Source organism: Hakea prostrata, chromosome 2 (assembly GCF_041222555.1).
Source record: "Hakea prostrata isolate BN-2017 chromosome 2, UWA_Hpros_2, whole genome shotgun sequence".
Lineage (NCBI taxonomy): Eukaryota > Viridiplantae > Streptophyta > Magnoliopsida > Proteales > Proteaceae > Hakea > Hakea prostrata.
In genome coordinates this window covers 41,714,938-41,738,735 of record NC_142601.1, presented here as the reverse complement: position 1 = coordinate 41,738,735, position 23,798 = coordinate 41,714,938, and the positions used below count along the sequence as shown (strand labels likewise).

The following is a 23,798-nucleotide window of genomic DNA, read 5'->3' as shown; positions in this document are numbered from 1 at the left end:
TTCTGTTATTTGGGAACGGAACAACAGGTTAGAGGCGTTTGTTAAAACGGTTCATTCTTATGTTCTTTAAAAACAGACCGGTCAATAAAGTGGTCTGAAAAACGTCATTTGCAGAACATCAAAAAAGACGTTTTTACCAAAGAATAAAAACGGAAGTTATAAAATTGGTCCCAATTGAAACCTTAGAACGAGTTTATCAAACACCAACTTATTCTCATAGTGTTCTGGAAATATTTTCAGAACAGATTTATCAAGCGCCCATTTCCAAGCAAATAACAGTCTTTTAGCATAGAAATATTAAAAAATGGTTTTGGCATAAGAATTGGTCTCTCAGAACGGAAACATTATCAAACGCATACTAAGGTTTTGGAAATCTAAGGCAGCCAAGAAACTAGAGTTAGACTAGGGTTTGGGATGGTCCAATTGGGCTGAAATTGGAAGGGAAGGTCGCTAGGGTTAGGGGAATGATGTTCCTAAAGTTTAAGACAGATCTAACAGCTAAATTGCCGTAGATCTGACCTTGAAATTTGGGTTTGTATAGAAGTCCGAAAATTCCAGAAAAGTTCCAAGAAATAGAAAAGCCGGTGACATGGAAATTAGGGTTTTGGGGGATGGAGGAGGAAGAGAGGAGAAGGGTGGGCCAGGGGTGGGGTGTCTTGTACTTGGAGATGGAAGGAAGCCGGAATTTCAAAAGCTTGCAAAATTTCTTCATTCAATGGATGCCACAAGTCCACTCCATGGGAACCCACGACTACTAATCCTTGCTCCTTCAATCTCAGCTTTATTTCATTAATCATAATCTGATTCGTTACGTAGAGAGGCTTATTTATACTTTATAGCCTTTAGAAGGAACTCAGATTAGGACTCTAGACAAATCAAACTAAAACTCCTACTTTTGACTAAACACTCTTACTTGTACAAGGACTCTATTATATCTCATTCCAGAAGGATCCAAATTGGAAATTAAGAGTATATATGGAGTCCCTACAAGGGTTAGACTGAAACTAGGGGACTCCCTTACAACTTAGGAATCCAACCTAACAAGGACAGTTCAATAACTCAACAAATAATGACTCAAACTCAAAATTAAAAGTAGATCTAGGGTCCCACGAACATACTGAAACCAACTAACTAAACCTAAATGCACTCAACTGAAAAGTAGCAAAATTACCAAAATACCCCTATGCTTGGATGAAATTGCCTAGGCTGCTAGTAGGGCTATAGGGTATTGGTAACCTCCCTCGGCCCTATTTGGGAGGGAGGCCTTATTTGGGTGGTCCTGGATCTGGTTTACCTCACCCCATGCCAGCTGATACAATGATTTGGTCCTCTTCTTCACAACCTCAATGTGTTCAAACCCAGATTGAGTTTGTTGGGCGTGTTAGAATTTCACTTGCACAATGACACTACTAGACACGTATGACAACTGCAGGGGATTTGAACTCATCAAGAGTTCCAATTCGAGAAGATTCTAAACCATGTGAGGATAAGAATGGTTTACAAAAGAGTTGTATACCAACTATGACATGCATTGATAAGGGTTTAGGAAATTCAAATATAAAACGAACCCTAGTTCTATAAGCTGATCAACCTAGGACTCTTTGTAAAACAACTAGAATGGGTATACTACCTCAATCAATAAATAATTAAGAGAGCCCCTTCAACCATGGACTTAGGTTGCACACTGTAACCGAACCACTTACAACTTTGAGCCGTCTTCTTCCTCTCTTTCATTCTTCATCTTCTCTTCTATCGTGTTCATTGATCTCAAACTCAATGAGGGGAATTAATCAAGCATTCAGTTATATAGAAAAATTCAGAACAAGAGACTTAGTTTCAGAATTCAGACCCGTTTTAAAACCCTATTTTGACCCTAATTAGAGGCCTGAAACAGTTACAGCCAAAAACTCCTGAAACCCAAACTGTTCCTGTTGGTATTCATCTGAGATCTTGGATTTCTGTCCCCCATTCTGATGTAACCCAGTGTCTGGGTCAAATTTCAGGATCCTCACAAAAATGGAACCAACAGTACAATTAGGGTTAAATCTCAGTGTTTCAGGTCCGAACTTAGTCAATTCTCAATGGACAGCAGCTGTATATGCTCACTTAAGACCTGCGGCTAAGGGGTTTTGATCTCTAAACTCTGGTTCAAGGATTGGGGAAGGTCTAATGCTAAGGGAGAAGGTTGTTTAGGGTTCAGCTAGACTGTTTGGGGGTCTGGAGTAAGAAGAAAATTACGCTTTAGCTGATTCAGAATTTGCTGAATTATTCTCGAACTATGATTTAAAGAATTTTAGGGTTTGTAATTTCTAGGGTTTCTAGGCTTAGGTTAGGTTGACTTAAGGCTGGAAATTGAGAGAACTAGTTCTGTTTTATTGTTCAGTAATTTCTAAATTAATTCCTTAAGATTAAGGTTAAAAAACAAGGTTCCCAAATTGGTTTAGGACTCTTGATTAGGGTTAGGGTTGGTCAGATTGGGCTGAAATTAGGATGGAAGATCACTGGGATTAGAGGAATGATGCTCTTAAGGTTTGGGACAGATCTAAGGGTTAGGTTGCCCGTAGATCTGACCTTGAATTAAAGGTCGCAGGAAAAGCTCCCAAATCCCAGAGAATTCCAGAAAAATAGAAAAAGGGTGACACCGGGCATTATTTTTATGGTTTTAGGGTGGCTATGAGTAGGGATTGGGAATGTCTGTACTACCTTGTAGAAGGTGTTCCTTGAAGAAATCGCAGAAATTCAGAAACTTCAATGGTTGCCGCAATCTTAGGGAGAAAGAAACACAATTGCAGAAAGTAATAAAATTGCAGAAAATAAGAGAACTCTCAAAACCCAAGTCTTGAGGCTCTCTCCGACGACTCTAAGTCTTCCTTCAGCGCTGGTTTTTTAATTCATCATAATCTGCTTTGTTACATGAGGGGGTGACTCTATTTCTAGCCTTACAATGAAGGAAAATTAAACTACGAGTCTACAACTCAATTCCAACTAGGACACCTACTCAGACAAAGACTCTTCAATAACTTTTTAACTAAGGACTCGAACTCAAAACAAAAAGTAGATCTAGAGTCATTGTAGATAGTGGAGTACAACTAAGGAGATCACTTCTCCAACTGGGACTCCTAACCAGACTGGAACTCTAACCAACTGACCAAATGAAAAACAAACAGTAGATCCTTGCTCCTAAAAATATCCTGGATTCTTTTGGAGTACTTTGGAGCCCAAAGGAGGTGGGAAGATGACCAAAATATCCCAAAGACAATTTGACCAGCTCTTGGTGTCACATGATTATGGGCTGAACTTGGGCCTAGAATATTGAAGGGGCCTATGGTTGCTAATCATGGTTACATCACATTCACTAGACATTACACTATTTTCAGTAGACAAGCTACAACTGTGGTTAGATAAAAATCTCAGATGCTGGGATCTTGGGCTCTGAAATGTCAGATAATGGTACCCACTAGAATGAAAAAGAAAAAGTAACCTGGCAAAGAAAAGAGAAAGGAGACGGAACATTGACCCGAAGTGTAGGGATCATTGGCTTTGATACCATATGGATAGACGGCCAATAAGGTGGGAAGAAATTCACAATGAAAGTCGGAGTGGCAGGGGAGGTACAAGTTCACAAGTCACATGCCAATATTTAATAACAAAACTCCTACCCTTAACTCTAAAACTGACATGTAATAAAACCCTACCACTGCCTATACCATTTTCAAAATACAATAGAAGAGTAGAAGATAAATTTAAGAACAAATTTCTATCACTCCCCTATAATTAAGACTATTTACTAAAACTCCCCTGCTAAAACTTTTATATCTGATTCCCACAAAAAACCCAACTCTCACCTCTCCTTCTCCCCTGTATTTTTAAATGCTCAAATTACCCCTCTATTTTATTAATTTAGGGGGGTTCTCTTTCAAATAGAGTTGTTTCACACTATTTGGTTTGTCATTATTCCTTAAAAACAGAATTATCCTCTATTGAAAAAGGATCAAATTATGAGCAATAGAGAAAGATCTATACAAGACAGAAAGCAAAATTCCTTTCTCTATTTCACTGACCCTCATTCAAATTGAAATCAATCACTACCACAAGTGATCTTAGATTAGGTTGTGTAAAAGATAATGGTATTATCACGATCCCATTATCTAGGTTGTTGCTATTTGGTTAAAAGCTATGAATTAGGTTGGAAACTGCACAAAACAGTCCCCTCTCTCTTCCAAAATGCAATGATGAAACTGTATGCTCCAATTGAAGCCAATGCCTTGATCTATACTGATGATATACTATTGTTCTCACAGTCTTCAGAAGAACATGCACAGTTACTCGAGCAATTCTATGCAATCACCAAAGAAGCTGGTGTAATGCTCTCGCCTACAAAGCTCATTTTGGCAGCCTCATCGATTGATTTTTTGGGTGCAACCATTACTGTTGGATCATATGTCCTCCAACCTCACATTGGCAAATCTTTCCTAGAATTCCCAGACATTCTCACCATTCGTCAACTTCACAAGTTTATCGAAATCATCAACTACATGAAAAAATTCATCCCCCAAAAGGCAGGATACACACAGCTTATGTATGGTCAGTTCAAAAAGAATGTGCCACCATGGTCAGACCAGCATACCAAGCAGTCAAGAAGATCAAGCAAAATGCCCAGACTTTGCCTCCATTAGCAATCCCCTCTACAGGCACTCGATATTGCAAACAGATGCCAGCGATACATTATGGTCAACAGCCCTCCTAGAAGAACTCCATGGAAAGCTGCAAGTTTGTGGATACAGAAGTGGCATATTCACCCAGGCAGAACAATCATACCACAGCACATTCAAACAAACCATCGCCGTCAAACAAGGAATTAAGAAGTTCAATTCCACCTCACTGGTCACAAATTTCAAATAGAAATGGATATGACATGCTTCCCCAACATGCTCCAATTCAAGCAAAAGATGCTTCCTGATTCGCAGTTGCTTAGATGGACATGATGGTTAAGTAAGTGGTCATTCATAGTCAAATATATAAAAGGGAAAAACAATGTTCTAGCAGATTTCTTATCTAAGCCTCTTAAACCTCCCCCAAACATCTAGTCCATCCTTCCTTTATGTTTTCCCCTTAACTCTATTGCTTCCTCCCCCAGACCACCTCAAGACTCTACTCCACCAGATGATTCGGACTCTGAACCAGAAGAGATCAATTCACACCACCTCTCAAACTTACCTCCACCAATTTATAGTGATATCTCTTGTCACACCATCAACAACAGGTGTCAAACCACTTATCAAGATAACCTTCAGTCTTACTTTCTAAGTATGGCATGGCATACACATGGTTTAAGTGCCATCCATCCTATCCTTATCTCACCATGTTCATCATTGACCAGTTCTAGAGTTTCAACAAAGAACACTACGTATTCTTCTGGAACCTCTTCGTTGTCCACAAAGTAGCCCTCTGTTTTCCTACTTAGCCATTGTCCACTACATTGATCACTACAACCGGCCTCCTCCCACCATTCCTGATGATATCCATACTCCCAATTGGTTCCATCCTCCTAGACCTCACCAAAGATACCTAGCCCGGCTCTTTGCTGAATTCCAACCTCGAACAACGGCTCACATTCTTTCAAGCCCAAACCGACGAATATGAAATTGTTGTATTTCATCACAACCCTGATCATATCCATCCTCACTTCATTGAACCTACTCAACCTTATACAAACCATTGTTTTGCCTATCGTGCTACACATTTTGTTTATGCAACAATGGATTATGACCTCTACATTTCTCGTGTTAATCCAAATGAAGAATGGCAAAACATTCCAGCATAGCATAGTGGCAGCATTCCAAAGGGACTGATAGGAATCAAAGATGCATGGGAACACAAACATATTCTCCAAGATCTTTAAGTTTCATACATCCTCACTATATGGCACGAGTATATGATTGGCCATACCATCTCCAAGATAGTCAGCCCGTACATGACTCTAATTCAGAATAGGACTTGGATTCTAATTAAACTTTGTATTTCTACATGTGTACAGTATTGCATAATGTACTGTATAAGTGTATGTGTACTAGAAGATGTGTAGTGTTCCAATGATGCAAGTGACATAAGTGATGACATCATAGTAGCATTATTAAGTTTGTTTTTATTTGTATTTCATTTCAAAGTTCCTTTGTCTATAAAAGGAAACCCATGCTTGTAAGAGTTATAAGGAATGTTAGTATAAGCAACTTTCATTCTATATTAGGTATCAGAGCCATCATCTCTTTCGTTTCATGTTTTCTTTCTATTTTAGTCTATTTAATTAATCTATTCAAAGCACATAACCGTTGTGATAGCCTACAGTCGTGCTTCCTGACATGGGGGCAAGTGCTATCATTCCCCCAATTATTATCCTTACTACCATGTTCTCTCTCTTTACATCCCTTAGTGTTGGGTTTTGAGAGCTTAGTTCTGCAGTAAACAATGCTCTCGCTGATTGTTAGAGTTCCTTTGTGTTTCTTGTGGTTCCAATGTCTGTTACTCTCCCTTAGTTAAGGCAATAACAGTTGCTTCAGCGTCAGTGGGGTTGCGTTAGAAGATCACTATTGGCCCTATTTAGCTCGGGTGAGTTGTATTCTCAGCGATTAGAAACACAACATTGCAAATCCCGTATTAGCAGCACATCTAGAATGAAAGTTGTTTATAATAACATTCCTTAAAACTCTTACAAGCATGGGTTTTCTTTTATAGACAAAGGAATCTTTGAAATGAAATACAAATGAAACGCAAACATCAATGAAATGCAAATAAAAGTAAACTTAATAATGCAACTATGACGTCATCACTTACGTCACTTGCATCATTGGCACACCACACATCTTCTAGTACACATACACTTATACAGTACATTATGCAATACTGTACACACGTAGAAATACAAAGTTTAATTAGAATCCAAGTCCTATTCTGAATTAGAGTCATGTACGGGCTGACTATCTTGGAGATGATAATGGCCAATCATATACTCGTGCCATACAGTGAGGATGTATGAAACTTCAAGATCTTGGAGAATATTTCCATGATATCTTTAGTCTCACTGTTCTTCCTATTAAGAGTTATGCTCAGATTGTTCAGAATTCAAAGAAGTTGGAAGAGACGGAAAAAGAGAATGCTCGTGTGCAAAGGCAGTAGCAGCCAAGGAATCCTGGTTTGGTTGATTGTATTGAGCGGCGATTCGTTAGACCTACACCATACCCTACTCCTGCTTTTCAACCTAGGAGTGTAGGTCAGAATTCTGGATTTTCACATGCCGGTCAGCAAAGTCAATTTGGTGGGAATAGACTAGCAGTGAATGTCCCATCTTCTAGGCCTGTGAATGCTAATCCTAGACCTGCGATTCGAAGGCCCCCTACTGCAACGACTCCAATTGGACCAAGGGATCCAATTTGCTTTTTCTGTAAGCAGACCAGACACTTCGCTCGTGCCTGCCCTAATAAGACAAATCAACTGTCAACCCCTTTAGCGAAGAGTGCACATGCCCCTCCCTCTAGAAGAGTGTTCAATATTTCTGGAACTGAACAATATGCAAATCATGATGTTGTGACAGGTACTTTGTTAGTCGCTTCTAAGGCATTTGTTTTATTTAATACGGGTGCATCTTATTCGTTCATTTCATTTGCATTTGTTAAGAAGACTGACCTAACACCCAAGAATCTATCTATTTGTTTGATGATTAGTACTCCTACTAGATTTGTTGTGAAACTAAATAAAATGTTAGAAGAATGTCCTATTTTGGTTTGTGAGAAGAATTTGAAAGCCAATCTAGTGCTTCTTAATATAAAGGACTTTGATGTCATTTTGGGAATTGATTGGTTGACAGCACATAAAGCTGTAATCCTTTGTTCTTCGAAGAAGATTCAATTTCAGATTTGTGGAAATTCAGCCTTTGAATTTCAAGGCGAGAAAGGAAGAGTTAGTAAGAAGACTTTGACCGCATTGATGCAAGTCTGTGCATTAGTGAAAAGTGTTTCACCTAGAAGCAAGGTCAAGGAAGAGAAGAAGATTGAGGAAGTCAAGGTTGTCTATGACTTCGTGGATGTTTTCCCGAATGATCTGTCAAGACTGACTCCTGATAGAGATGTTGAGTTTTCGATTAATTTAATTCCAGGAGCTGCTCTGGTATCTAAAGCTCCGTATAGAATGGCTCCTACCGAATTGAAGGAACTACAGAACCAACTGAATGAGCTCTTAGTTAGAGGTTTTATACAGCCTAGTGTATCACCTTGGGGAGCTCCGGTTTTGTTTGTGAAGAAGAAAGACGATAGCATGTGTCTATGCATCGATTACCGGGAGTTGAATAAGTTGACCATTAAGAACAGATATCCGCTGCCCAGGATTGATGCCACTTCAATCAGTTGAAAGGTACAGCCGTGTTCTCAAAGATTGACTTAAGATTTGGATATCACCAACTAAAAGTGAAGTCTAGTGATATTTTCAAGACAGCCTTTAGAACAAGATATGGTCACTATGAGTTTAGAGTCATGCCCTTTGGTTTGTCTAATGCTCCTGCTGTGTTCATGGATCTTATAAACCAAGTATTTCATGATGTGCTTGACAAGTTTGTGATAATCTTCATTGATGACATCTTGATTTACTCAAAGAGTGAAGAAGAGCATGTGAGACATCTTAGTTTCACTTTGCAAAGGCTGAGAGAAAAGAAGCTTTATGATAAGTGTGTAAAATGCATACTTTATGACCTAAGATTTCACACATAAACGTGCTCATCAGATTCCCCTACACTTAGACTAAGCTTGTCCTCAAGCAAGAATAAAAGGAAAAAAATACTAATGCAGGTAAGAAACTAATCCAACAAAATAAAATCCTAACTCACTTTCATAGGAATTATGGTTACACTTAGCATGTGCTACAAGCCTTTAAACCACTAGATTACCCCTAGAGGACGAGTTTTGTCTCGTGGATATTTGCAGAGAATATACATCCAAAATTCCAATTTAGCTCAAAATAAGACATTGCAAATTCCAACTCTAACAATTGATAAGTACTCATACATGATCAATAGTTATGACAATTTTTCTCACCATTGATTTAAGATTCCCACACTTGAACTTTATTACCCCATATTGATTCTTGAGACTAAGCATATATCTCCATCAAAGACTCACCTTATATCTTCAAGTACACCTCTCCTTTAAGCAAAACCACTCATAAAGTAAGGGGACCAAAGACTAAGGTTTTGAATATTTCCGCCTGTCCCCTGGGTCCTTGATTAGAGATGCCTACGGTCGTGCCTCTCTTTGGTTAAGCTTTTCCTTTCCTTTTAGTGCTTTGATTATTTCCTTTCTGGAATTTATTTTCAGCATTTATTTATTGTTCTCCCTTCACCTGGGTCCTTGATCAGAGTGCATATGTGATAGCTCCCTCAAAGGGTAAGCAATCTAACATACACTTGTGTCATAGTGAGCGCGATCTAATTCCCCATCGACGTTTCGACATAGAGGATGAAGCCTACATGATAGCTCCTGAAGAGACTGATTGTGAGGCAACTGAGATGACTCCAATCGAATAGCAGGAACTGAAGAGCGTGCAAGAAGCTTTTGCAGGAATGAGCTCAAAGGAATGGCTGAAAGCTACAGAGGAGGAGTTAGAGTCAATGAGAGTTAATGTTTAGGACCTGGTTGACTTACCATCGGGCCGAAAGGCAATTGGGAACAAGTGGGTTCTCAATATCAAAAAAAGGCGGATGGATCTATTAAGAGATTCAAGGCTCATTTGGTAGCTAAAACTATACCAAAAGAGAGGGCATTGTTTATGAGGAAACATTTTCCCCCGTGATTAGGTTTGCCTCCATCCGCCTCATATTAGCCATTGTTGCTTAAAGGACTTAAAGATTTACCAAATGGATGTAAAGACTACTTTTCTCAATGGAGAACTTAAAGAAGAGATCTATATGGATCAACCTCAAGGCTTTGAAGCTAAAGGGCTCCAACACAAATTGTGTAGACTCAAAAAGTCCATATATGACTTAAAGCCAACATCTAGACAGTGGAATGTGCGCTTCCACCAAGCTATGGTTGTCAAAGCATTCGTCTAAGCGGCAAGGCAATTTTTCAACCACCTAGTTTTGAACCGCTTAATTGACGCCCAATTTGCAAAGGAACTCCAAGGCCCAAAGTGACCCCCTACCCATCGGCAACTGAATGTGAAGCATGAGCTATACTCAACATCAAGAATCAATGTATCAAAAAATGCCTAGGCGTCCAGCTTTAACAACCATGGCTTGATGAGATGAACTTTTGTTTGTGTTCTTTTTTTAAATAATTTTTCATAATTATGATTCTTGAATGCTTTTTTTTTTCTTTTTTTTTATGAATGTGACTATTGAATATTTGTTTAGCTTATTATAGAAATTAATTGTATTGGAAAGTAGTTTTATTGAAAAAATTTGACCCAACCGCTTTGATAGCCTTATTGCCGCCTAGGCATCGCTTTGTCACCTAAACGCCTAGTCAAAGCCCCAATCGCTTTGACCGCCTTGCCACCTTGACAACCATGCACCAAACTATAATGGAAAATGGTTCCATGCTAAAGAAAGACCATTGTGTTTACACCAAGAGATCCGATGATAATTTTGTCATTCTGACATTGTATGTAGATGACATACTCATGGCTAGCAATAGCAAGGAGCCACTGAAAACCATTAAGAAATGGTTGTCCTCCATCTTTGATATGAAGGACATGGGTGAAGCAAGCTATGTGCTTGGTGTCAGCCAAAATTGTCAGAAATAGGCAATATTAATAATGTCTTCAAGAGATACCAAATGTTCAACTACAAACCAATAGATACTCTAGTGGAAAAGGGTTTGCACTTGAGCCATGACATGGGACCTAAGACTCCAAACGAGAAAACCAAAATGGAAAGAGTTTCATATTCCAGTGTTGTGAGTAGCCTTATGTACGCTATGATGTGCACTAAGCCGAATATTTGTTATACAGTGGGTTTGGTTAGTCGGTATCAATCAAACCCAAGCATAGAGCATTGGAAAGTAGTCAAAAGGATATTAAAATATCTCAGAGGAACAAGTAACTACATTTTGTGTTACCAAGGATCGGATTTGCGATTGGTTGGCTATAATGATGCCAACTAGGCTAGAGACATTTATGAGTGCAAATCAACCTTTGGATATGCTTTCTTGCTGAATGGCGAAGCCATTTCGTGGTACAGCAAGAAGCAGACTTGTATAGCGCTCTCGACCATGGAAGTAGAGTATGTGGCATGCTCAATTGTGGTGCAAGAGGCTGTTTGGTTGAGGAGGTTCCTACAACATACTGAGTTTGTGTTGACATCCAAAAAGCCAGCCATTATCTTCTGTGATAGTACAACAGCTCTTAGGGCCTTTTTGGTATCTATTCTAATTTTCAATTTTAGGTGTTATTCATTATTTTAAAGTGTTTGGCATCAATTCTTAAATTTATTTTTATTTAAAATAATAATAAAAAATCTCAAAATCCATAATAGACTTTTTGTCTATTGAGGATTATAGGTAAGAAATTCATTCTCCTCATCTATACATAGGTCCACTTAAAATTTTTAAGTTAAGGTAAGGTTAAAAAAATGAATGCCCATTCTTCTATGAAAACCACGTTGTTTCTTCCTTTTTCTCACTCTCAAACCCTAAATCACTTTGCCAATAACAAACTACTCTTTTGTTCGTAGACTAACTGAAGATTTCTCAAAATCGATTCATCATCTCATAAGGTATTTCTTCAAAAAAAAATCTCGAGTTCTCCTTGTAGTTTTTTATGGGATTTACCCTAGAATGTTAGGTTTTTCCCTCCACTAGTAAGTGTTTCTCTTATCTCATGCTCTCTTCAATCTCCCTCTGTTTAATGTTTTGTCCTCCCTCTAAAAACTCTATTGTTTTTTCTTTTGAAAATTTGTTTTCTTCTTACTCTGTGGTATACTGATTATACTCATCGCTTCAGTATTTTACTCTAAATTCGACAAATTTTTAGTCTTCTTGGGTCAATGTTCTATAATTTTCTTAACTAGGGATTATGGATTCAATTTGTAATGTTATGATCTGAGATATAAAATCTAATGTCCATGTTTTCGTGGTTTCTCATATGCAAGCAGAGGAGGTGAACAGTTTATGATGCTACCGTATTTTGTGAATCTGTGTTAAAGTGGTTTGGATACGGTTTTTTGTTGTTACCCTAATGTACTTTCCTCTTGCTTATCTTCATCAAGTTTCAAATCCAGCTTCACTTCAAAGGTAACTTTATATATTCTTCTGAATTTATGTATTTGTTCTTATGCCTATATCACCATTATACACGTTGATTAGAAAACTGCTCCTTGTTTTCTACCCATCTGACTAGTCTCATACCATGAAAAAACTCAGGCTTTTAAGCCACAGCTTTGATAGGTTGGCTTTGCTAGAAAATTTAGTCTTGTTGTTCTGCCATTTCCTTTCCTCTTTGGTCTCATTTCTTGATCATGGTATTCTTTGATAAAGCTTCTTTGATTCTCCATCTTGTTGGTCTCATTTCTTGATCTAGGTATTCTTGCCATCATTGGTTAAATTATTTTTTCCCATTTGAAGAAGACAATCTTATTTTGTGATTTTCCTATAAAATATCAAATGCCCTTTATAGGCATGTTGCTATTTTGGCTTTGGGTGATGATTCACTCTGTGTATTGGATTTGTCGATTCTAAATAGATATGTTGATCTATTAGAAGGGTAGTGAGGTAGAAAACCCATCTGGTTATTGTCGCCCTTGTACCCTGGTCTTCCCTATATTTGAGATTTTGGCTAGTTGCATCATTAATTTCTTGTTTGAATCTTCCTGATGGTGTCCGAAGTGTGAGATTCTTGCCTGTATGTTAACATTTTGGCGTGTATACTATTGCTAATCCAAGCATTGGCATGAACTGTTTCAGAAAAGCTATATTTTTTAGTGATTGATTTTTGAGTTTTTTACATGAGCCCCCTCCATTTTCATGAAAAACAAACCGCACCCCCTCCAAAATCAAAACCTTGCAAATACCGCCTCCACCCTTAACCCCATTACTTATAATTGTTAAATGATTTTAATATGACCATATTACCCTTTGTGCTTACCAGTACTTTTTATTTTAATAATTTTAAATATTACCCTTTGTGGTTCACCTTTAAGGGTTTAAATAATGTGCTATATAATAATTATATAAGGACAAAAGGAGGAGTAAAGCTTTTAACTTTCACGAATATCTATAAAACACACACTGAAGCACCCAGAAGCAGTTCTGCTTCATCTTCTTCAGTTCTGCTTCGTCTTCTTCTCTTGAAGTCGGCTATTCCAGAAGTCTTGAAGATGGAATAATGGAAGTCCGCCGAGTTCATAGCCTTCCCTTTGCAGTTCTGGTCAAGAAATCAGAGAGTGGAGAGGAAGATCGATCAGTTGCTATACCAATTTGCAAAACGAGATGGCTCTGATTCTTGCAGCCATCGCATCTCGTTCTGCCATAGCTGCAGAAGCAACAGTATTGCTGCCAGATATGGTGGTGCCGCCGCCCGTGACAGGTAGCATCCAGAATGCGCTACCGCCGCTGGTTGGGGCTGGTCCTGCTGCTGAGACCACACCTCCTTGTTCTTGCTGTTGTCGAGGATTACTCGCTGATGGAGATGTTGCATCGCCAGTGTCCTGCTGCGGTTGTGCTTCCTCTTTAAACAGATCTTCTCTGAAACGTTTTCTCAAATAGCTATCAGACGAATCTCCTCCATAACCACCAGCACCACCACCAGGCAGAGCTTCATTCCCAGTCAATATATGTTGTTGTTGAGGTTGAAACCCTAGCATCTCTCCACTGGCGATGAACCTCTGACCGGCATCACTTTCTTCGTAGTTCTGCTGATGGCGGGCGAGGGCTAATGAGTTATGGAAGGAATGAGGAACGGATTTAGAAGCTGGAAGTGAGAGGCTGGAGCCACTACTGCGTAGAGAGACATTTAGAGTAGCAATATTGGCAGGAATGGTGCCGGTGCCAGTAGCGGTGATGATGGCAGGCTCTGCTTGCTGCTAAAGCCACTCGATTGTTTCGCAGTCGGATTTATGAACTAATTAAAATTATTAAAATAAGAACTGCAAGCAAGCACAAAGGGTAATATGGTCATATTAAAATTATTTCAGTTATAAGTAACGGGGTTAAGGGTGGAGGGGGTATTTGCAAGGTTTTGATTTTGGAGGGGGTGCAGTTTGTTTCCCATGAAAATGGAGGGGGCTCATGTAAAAAACTCTTGATTTTTCTACTCGGCTAACTTTATGTTGTCTTACACTTGACACTGGATAAACAACCAAGCTTGGTAAAACAACAACATCATTTGCCATATTCTTACCTCAACCAAGCATGAAGAAGGCAGAATTGGGAATTGTGGTTGGAATCTTCAGATTGACATTTAGAGATATCTTTGACTTATATGCCACTAAGCTTGAGATCCTGATTTCATTTTTTGACCTAGTATTCTTTCCATGAATGTCACCTTTGTGTTTGTGGGTTTGGGTTTCATTTTTGGATGCTCTTTATTTTTGTTCCAAACATTATTTATATGTATGTCAATATATGTATTTGAAGACATAATTAATGTATAGTTACATACGAAGTAAAGTTCAACTGAAGAATATCATTGGACTGTTGCTGGTCTTCATTGTAAAGTGTTCAGAATGCTGTCTTCCTTCGTGAAAGCTTGATAATTTTTCTTTTGGAACCATTTTAGATTTAATTATTTATATTTAAGTTATTTCATGTCCATGCCCCTTGGTGGCAAAAAAGACATTCTTGTAGTCTTATTACATCTTACTTGATAACTTTAATTCATGGATCTTTAGGCTCAATTGGTAGAGCACTTGGAACATGAGTATGTTTCAAGATGATGGTGGTTCAAATCCACCAAGTTTCTTTAGTTTCAATTACGAACATAGATTGTACATGACAAAGGTTAGATTGCTTATTACGAATACCTTTTATGCATTTTAACATGAACCTAAGTATTTATAAAAAATGGGAAAAAAAGTCTCTTTTTCATGCGAACCATATAATTTTTCGTATTCCTTCCGTAGCAGGAACATTCTTTTTTCCGTGTAACCATACATGATTTTAGCACTTAGGAATAGGAAATTCTTACCTAGAAACAAGAAAACGAAAAGGAAACATTACCATATAACCCCTTATTTTTCTCACAAATATTTGGTGTAATTTAATTTTAGTAGACATAACACTAGAATTATAGTGAGTGTTGATGCTTTCTTGCAAGGCACATATTTTGTGTGGAAACCGTTCACCTGATATTTTGTGTGATGCAATCTTCTTATAATTAATTAATTAATTATTAGATTTTGATATGGCCATTTTTGTATCATTTTTCATTGTCATTTTCTAACAAATTTTCATTTTGACATACCAAACTTATTTTTTCATTCCATAATTTATTCTCGACAAAAGTCACCAAACCATTTTTCATTCTTGACCAATAATGAATTCTTGTACTCATTTAATAGGCATAATACAGTATGAGAATTCATACCAAAAAGAGCCTTAGTTATGTCAAGGACCTAAGTATCATGGGAAGACCAAACATATACAAGTGAGATATCATTTTGTTAAAGACACTATAACAAGGAGAAAGTTGTACTTAGGCACATATCTACAAGTCAGATAGTACCTGACCCTTTTACCAAACCTATAGCTAGAGATTTTTTTATTTCTCATGTAAAGTCCTTGGGCTTGAGTAGATTGCGACTTATTTATGTATTGAAATTTTATTGTTATTGAATCATATGAGTTCATTCTAGTCTCTTCTTTACGCTTTCTTTGTGAATGTATTCTTCTAGCATAAAACATGATATGTCAATAGGCATGAGAATGGCTCACTCACACAAGCATTCACCTTTGGCACTTTAATAACGAGCGAAGATGAGATGGATTGTGACTGACCTTGTGTAGGTCGACTCATAATCATGTTGTTGCCTTGATTTTGGAATCAAGATGAGATTCTCTAGACAAGAATGTTCTCACCATTCATGTTGCTTATAGAAGCCAGTGCAAGTACTTTATGTGGCACAGGAGTAGTGTCAATAAAGAAACTCAGGAAAGGCGCAAGTGGTGTGACTAGACTAAGACTTGTATGATGTTAGGAGAGACGTTCTATCGTACATAGAATGCTCCACCATAGCACATATATCATATTACATGTGCTTAACGACCATTGGAAATAAGAGGATGGATCCCTGCTCCTTCCATTATGTGAGTCTTGGGCTTTATGGTCCATTAGTGTCCTTAGTGACTTTTGACGACATCATGAAACGAGAGGTTGATGTGGCTATTTTAGGGTGTTACCTATGGTCATGATTGATTCGAAGGGGCATCACCATGAAAGGAGTCAATCCCGAGTGTAGTGATGGTTTGGGACAAAAGGAAAGGTTTGATTCACTGCACCTGAAGAGTGCTTATTGGCCCCAACTGTATTAGTTACAATAGCAAACATTTTAAGGACAAGAAGATGATCTCTTTGAGGGATCGAGATACATTTTGTCTAACGAGTTTGAATAAACCTAGGACATTGTGGTATATTGATGTTTATTATAATGTGTTTCTTTAAGTGTTGTTGCCATCATGGCCTTTATGCAAGGTTTCTAGTTTAGGGCTCACAAGTGCAGGTATATCACCGGTCGCACAGCCCATTTAACAGTATAATTTGTGGATGTTGGTGTCTGAGACACAAGTGGTCCATGTATCTAGGATACATAGTGGAGAGATCAAAATGTGTTATTAGGAATATACATGTGTCTAAGACACATTGTGATGGAGAGATCACTACTTGCCCTTGTGCAAGTGGAAGATGTTGGGAATTTTGAGTATGCCCAAAGGCAATTGTAGAAACTCATAAATCAGGCAGTTACAATATATGAGAATACATTGGTAATTGTCATCCCACTTAGTAGCAAGTTACCTGATTTGTTGGACTCTCTCTCTCTCTCTCTCTCTCCCCCCAAGAAATGCAAGAAAGGAATGATGGTTTGGTTGCTCTCTTCTTCCTATTCGATCTCGTTTTTTACCATTAATCCACAACAGTACTTGGGTTGTGGATCGTGTTCTCTCTCTTCGTGACTAAGAATCTACCAATGTCGAATTGTGTGGAGGAACAATTATGTGGATCCAATTTTTCCATTGTATTTCGTTTGGGATTAGCATATCCAAGTAAGATTCTATTCTTTCTCCTTGTGGATTAATGAATCTAATATAAATATCTGTGTGGTGTATCCTATCCCTCGATAATCAACAAGATGCTTGGGGGAGATTTAAGAGGCATGGATAAGAAATCTGCTAGAACATTCCTTTTCCCTTTTATATGCTTGACTGTGAATGACCAATTACTAAATCATTGTGCCCATCTAAGAAACTGCAAATTAAGGAGCATATTCTGTTTGAATTGGAGCATTCTAGAAGAGAGAGGGAGTTGTCTTGAGTCCAAATGGCATAATTGTCCATCGGAGACGACGGCCAGGAATACAAAACGTTGTTTTGTGTCGTTCCTCTGGGTGGGTTCCCAATTGCCAAAATCTTGCTTTGAGATCAAACTAGTTGAAAACGTTGGCCGAAGAGAGTTGTGCCAAGAGAGTGGGAAGTGGTAGATTCGACTAAGTTCTGATCTAGTAGTTGTTGCACTTCTTGTCTGCTAAGGCTAGATGTTCGATGTTCATTCCAAAGTGGCTAGCCTTAGTAGGATTGGCATCTTCATTCTTCTTAAAGGGGAGTTGGATGAAGTACTCAGGATTTTGCCAAAGAGGGTGTGTACACTTTTGAAGAAACTCTGTGTGGTTGGAGGCACAACAATCTGCTAGAAGCTTCTGTAAAATAATGTCAATAGGAACGGCGGAGAAAAGTCATGGGATAGAAGACCATGGGAGAAATTGTTTCTTATAGGTAAGAACTACTTGTCCCCATCTAAGAGATGGTATTTTGTTGAGGATGCTAAAGCCAATAAGGAGGTCATTTCTTGGAAGAGTTGAGCCAAAGACTGTGATGAAGGACCAATGTAGGGAAGATTTTTATCTTTTGATAGGTCCTTTGCTGACAAGATTAACTGAGAAGGATTCTCCATTTGCTGCTAGGTTGCAAGGTTTCCATTATTCAAGAGGGAGGATATTGGGATCAATTGTAAATGACGCATTGGTGTTTCAAAATTAGCAATAACTTTTGTTGGGTTTTGCCCATGTTGACTATTGAATTGTTACAAGAATCAGGATAGAGTAAAGTATTTAAAAATTTTTCTTTAAAAATAGATGATAATCGGATTCGGATACCGGTAATCGGATTCGGATAGCGGTATTCGGTAATCGGAAATTAGAAATTTATAGTAAAAAATGTAAAAAAGTGACAATTATCAATCAATAATCGGATATTTTATCGGATCGGATTATTATCGGATATCCGATAAAGTTTCGGATTCGGATGCCTTCTCTAAATTTTTGCCGGATTCGGATAGCGGATTTGCTAATCGGATTCGGATTCGGATACTGGTATATCCGAGCCGAATCCGGTCCGTTTACAGGCCTATGTGCCATCTAATGATTCTTCATTCATTCATTTAGCTGTAAGCCAGACATGAAATTCTCGAAATCAGGCTGGCCATTCAATGACTAGGATATCATCCAATGTGAAGAATTGCTTTGGGATCATGATTTCCAAAAGGGGTGTATGCAGGAGCACGAGGAGGTAAATATGCAAGGGAATAAAAACTGAATTTAATCAAGTTACGTCCCAATCTCTTTCAGCCAAGCAAGTGTTAGGGCGTTGAGCATCACTCCATTGCTCGGATTGATGGAACTGAGTGTTGATGACGGCAGCTGCTGGATTTGAGGATTATAGGGTCATACCTGACGTTGGTGGACAAATGGAGGACAAAGCTGAAATCCAAATTTCAAATGGTGGGACTGTCAGTTCGGTTGCAAAGCACATGGATCTAGAGAAAGTGGAATGTGTAGAAGATAGGGCATCGGCAGAGATAAACTCCAAAGAGGTTGCAACAACAGATTCTAGGGTTTTTGTTCAAGATGCAATGATGGATTCTAAGGTTTCTGTTCAAGTAATGTGAATCAATTCAACTCAAAAGAAAGAAATTCATTGGGTTAAAAAAATAGAGGGGTAACTAGGGTTTTAAAAATAAAGGAGAAGGCGAGGTGAAAGTTCGACTTTTAGGGGAATCAGATGTGAAAGTTTGAAAAAGGGAGTTTTAGTAAATCAAGTATAACTAGGCCTGTAAACGGACCGGATTCGGCTCGGATACACCAGTATCCGAATCCGATTAGCAAATCCGAATCCGAATCCGAATCCGGCAAAAATTTAGAGAAGGCATCCGAATCCGAATCCGAAACTTTATCGGATATCCGATAATAATCCGATCCGATAAAATATCCGATTATTGATTGATAATTGTCACTTTTTTACATTTTTTATTATAAATTTCTAATTTCTGATTACCGAATACCGCTATCCGAATCCGATTACCGGTATCCGAATCCGATTATCATCTATTTTTAAAGGAAAAATGTTAAATACTTTACTCTATCCGGATAAAAATTTATCCGGATATTATCCGATCCGATAAGCAATTATCCGAATCCGAATCCGGTTACTTAGCGGACGGATACGGATATTTTCCGGTAAGAAAATTTCCGGATTCGGATACCCTTAAACGAATACGAATGCGAATTCGGAGGCGGATTTCGGCTATCCATTTACAGGTCTAGGTATAACTATAGGGGAGTGATAGAAATTTACTCTAAATTTAAATAAATGAATAGACTACTAATATCCTACTAGACCAAGGCTCATACTAAAACTAATCCATCTCCATCTAGGTTCCCGGATGGGTTTTCTTCAGTCCAAGGCAGTGCAGCCCCAGGTCTCTTTGAACTATGGCTCTCCACCTCTCCAGCTTGCCCCTCTAGAATACTCTCACAGAAAAAACCAAAATGAAGGTAGGAGACTGCAATTACTCTTCCTTTCCCCATTACCCAACCAACATTACATGTGGGACTGATTTCCTAAAAATCCTACCACATACTACCCTGAAAACAAAGACAGCATCAAAGAAACTAAGGTTCAGTTATAAGTAATAGCTTCAATGACTCTGACAACAACAAAGAAAAGCAAATGAGATTAACTAACAAACAACCAATGTAAGTGGGATATTTCCTCACTTAATGAGTCATTTTCTGAAACAATTGAAAAACAATTATCCGTCTCACAAACCTACCATTAGCAACAATCTTTGAAAGCATCATTTCCTCATGAATAATGAACGAGCAAAATGTCTAATCCTGTACTAGGATACTGGATTTTCACATTACTCTATATACTACACCCAGGTCAGTAATTTCCTCAGTCACATTCGGTCCTCCGTACTACCAATGAAGTATCCTTTTATTGCTCATCTACAATCTCAACTGTAAAGTTAAAATGCTTTCTAAGTAGATTAGAGGATATAATTTCCAAAGAAAGAGGAAAGGCGGGTTGTGATGTTTTCCCTGGTAAATATAGATTAAGCTCAACGGTAATCCTCAGATAGAGGAATAAAATGGAATGCACAGACTGTAATAAGTATACCGCCTGCAAAACTTCGTCAGCACAACATGATCACTAAAGAAGCTTACATTGTTTCCCCTGTCTCTGACGAATGACTTCATTCGTCTCGCTGAATCCAAAGCATCTTTGAATAGAAAAGGTGTCCCATTTTCAATAACCACCTCAATATCCTTTATAGAAAGTGATCTGTCTCAAAAAAATTCAAGAAACAGGAACATAAGAACCCAACATGAGGTATCAATTGGTTGTTAAAGTCGACAAGCTCAAGCTGAACAAGAAGAACCACAAAAAAGAAAAAGATTTATTGTTACTCTGATATTGAAAGTGAGTAATTGTTTTTGGGTAGAAGAATCCTTCACCCACCCTAAAATATCCGACCGACTCCCAGCAAAGGATAAACAAGCATTGGCAACACTTAAGAAGTCCTTCGGCAGATTTTCATCCATCGAAAGCTCTCCATCCAATGCCATAGGCGAAGAACCCTGACGGTCAAAAAAGCCACCAGCTTTGAGATTCTCTAGTAGCTTCGACCATTCCGGCCATGGATGGGAAACGAGATGACTGGACAGAAACTCAGAGGATTCACCGTAATAATCTTCCCTGACATTACTAGTCTGGGTATGAATCTGCTCGGAAGCTTTGATGGAAAAGCACGGAAAGGGTCGAGGGTTCGAAAAGAATCTCCTACGGTGAGCGACAGATGAAAGCCAAGCAACAGAGACGCTGGAGTAGCGGGCAAGGCGGAAAGCTGAAGCACGAGGATAGAGAAGCGGCAATGGAGCGCTGACCAGCATCAACAACTTGGAAGCGCCGCCCATCGCGACTAGCGAAGCATTCGATAACACCTGTAGCAGGAAAACTCACGGTGCTGTACGAGAGGGATGATCTGCCCTGACTGAAAAACCCTACTGATCACAAGTTAGAAAATCCGAATTTCGACCCCCGACGAACCAGAGTACTAGTACGAGCATGGAAACCCGAAACGGTGTCTAATAAAACGGAAACGGAATCTAATCGATCACCGCCGATCCGACCCAAATCGACCCGTATGGGCTAGAACCGAAAAAGAAATCAGCGAAAATCAGGCTGATAACACTAGGTTGTTGTGTTTAGTTTAGTCCCACGGGGGCAACATTAGATTCATGGTTTTAGGGACATTTTTTTTTGTTTTTTTGTCAACAAATAAAAGTCATAACATTAAGTAAAAGAATGTAAGCCATAAAACCTAAACGCCAACAAAGAGATATCAACCATGAATAAATGTGAGATATTCCACCAAGATCGAGAAAGGGAAAGACAACGTGCCCCCTAGTAAGAAAATCAGTAAAAACATTGCTAGTCTTAGGAACAAAATTAAACAGAACCACATTAAAGTCTATGACAATCTTAAAAATTTCAGAAACTAAACTAAGACTAGACCAATCTAAAGAAGAGCTAAAGCCTTGGAGAGCCAAAATGACTGATAGGCAATCAGAGTTCACTTGTATGTGAGATACTGTTAGATTTTTTATTAAAAATCTATATTAAGTTTCAAAATTAGTTTTTTGCATTTATTTTATTTAATTGTTTTGTTTGTATGCGAGACCCATGAGGTAAGGGTGGTAATGAGGCATCATGAGTAAAAGAGGCCCTTCATGACCTTGGTTATGAGGCTCTTCGTGACATTGGTCATGAGTCTTAATGGTATTAATCATGGTGGTGTGGTGGGGTTACTTGAAGGTTGGAATTTACTTCAATTCTAACTCTTGACCATCAATTCTCATTTCAACTTCATGATCATTCATGGCCATTACCATGAGTGGGGTTGAGGTTATTGAATGGATTAAATCCAATTCATTGCCTTAAGAATCCTAAGGGGTATATGGTGAGGTTTGAGCCTATATAAACCCAACCCAACCATTCCTTGCATGTGGTGTGTAATTGAGACACTCCTCACATTTGCATTATTTATGTTACAAAGTTAATTTATTTCTTTGAATTTGTCTAAGTGTTATGCTCTAGCTTTTGGCTCCTTGAAGGAACTAGAAGAACTACCTCGTCTTCTAGTTGGAGGTTGCTTTATCTTGGAGGTGATGGTGCGAAGAACCCTTGGTAGTAGGGTGCATCAATTACCTTAAAGATAGCACTCAAGGTGTGACTCAACCTCATTGATCGGTGGTTTGTTCGGTTGCAACTTCAAGTTCTCCGAATTAGCTAAGGATTTCCATCTTTCAATTGTGTTGTAATTTCATTTTTGTATTTTGTAGAATTTGTAATACAATTACCCCAACAGATACTCCTAAAGATAGTGTAAGAAGTAGGCCATCTCTCACAGAAAAAAGTTCCATCAAAGAAGCAGAAGTTTCAAAACCATGGTTGCATTGTGCAGCAATAAAAATTCCATTAGTGTTCCAGAGAATGCTGCTTCTTCCTCCCTTTCTAGTGTTGTACTCCCACGAACCATCCACAAAAAGTTGAAAACATATAGCATCTCCTAGGTGGTTTGCAACAATGAGCTGCTCATGGAGATCTAAGACCTGAGGAATGTTCAAGAAGTTTTGGATATCTGCCAATAAAGAGGAGAAGTGATTCATAGTGTAATGTATGGAAGCATCAATACCACGAAAAATAATCATGATCAATCACATATGTAATTAATAATAATACATAATCATGATAACCGAAGTGATATATAACATGGTACTACTATCTTGAAGTATATACAACAGTCATATGATGTTAGAAATACAACAATTAATGTGAATCTACCAAGTTTCCAACATAGAGGCATAATTCATATAATCCATGTAATTATGATAATAACTATCCTTACCTTAAGTTTCAATGATGATAATCCAATAATCTCAAAAGAATGATCTAAAGATGGTATTAAGACCCTAAACAAACATAAATGAAATATTAGAAAAGAAATCGGGAAAATCGCTGGTCGAACGGGTCAAAACTGGGTGAAGTTGCAGTCAGCAACATGCTTGGTCTATGCACTTGGTCGATGGCATCGACCAAGGAGGATCGACCAAGACAATCTCGGGCTGCAAGGTGGATTTTGGTGATTTGGTCCAAAATCGGTCATCCGGGACTCAGATTGATCCGAAACTTGGAGGGATGATTAATAACAGTATAAGAACACTACCTAGCAAGTATTATCATAATCCAATGGCCCAATTGAAAACC

At 38.4% G+C, this 23,798-nt stretch overlaps 1 protein-coding gene across 2 annotated transcripts in view; it reads right to left on the bottom strand.

Moving 5' to 3' along the window:
* LOC149024384 (zinc finger protein VAR3, chloroplastic-like) overlaps positions 1–21,566 on the bottom strand; it is a 31,699-nt gene extending 10,133 nt beyond the window's left edge. Inside the window, exons 1-2 of one of the 2 annotated variants that reach the window (XM_089144647.1) lie at positions 20,991–21,566; positions 20,696–20,813 (exon numbers count right to left, since the gene is read on the bottom strand). In XM_089144647.1, the coding sequence (XP_089000773.1) occupies positions 20,696–20,813; positions 20,991–21,445 (573 nt within the window). In that variant the 5' untranslated portion in view covers positions 21,446–21,566. Of the gene's footprint in view, positions 1–20,695; positions 20,814–20,990 lie in introns of those variants that run through there. The other variant, XM_089144648.1, reaches the window with a different exon arrangement.
* Between the last annotated feature and the right edge of the window lie 2,232 nt (positions 21,567–23,798).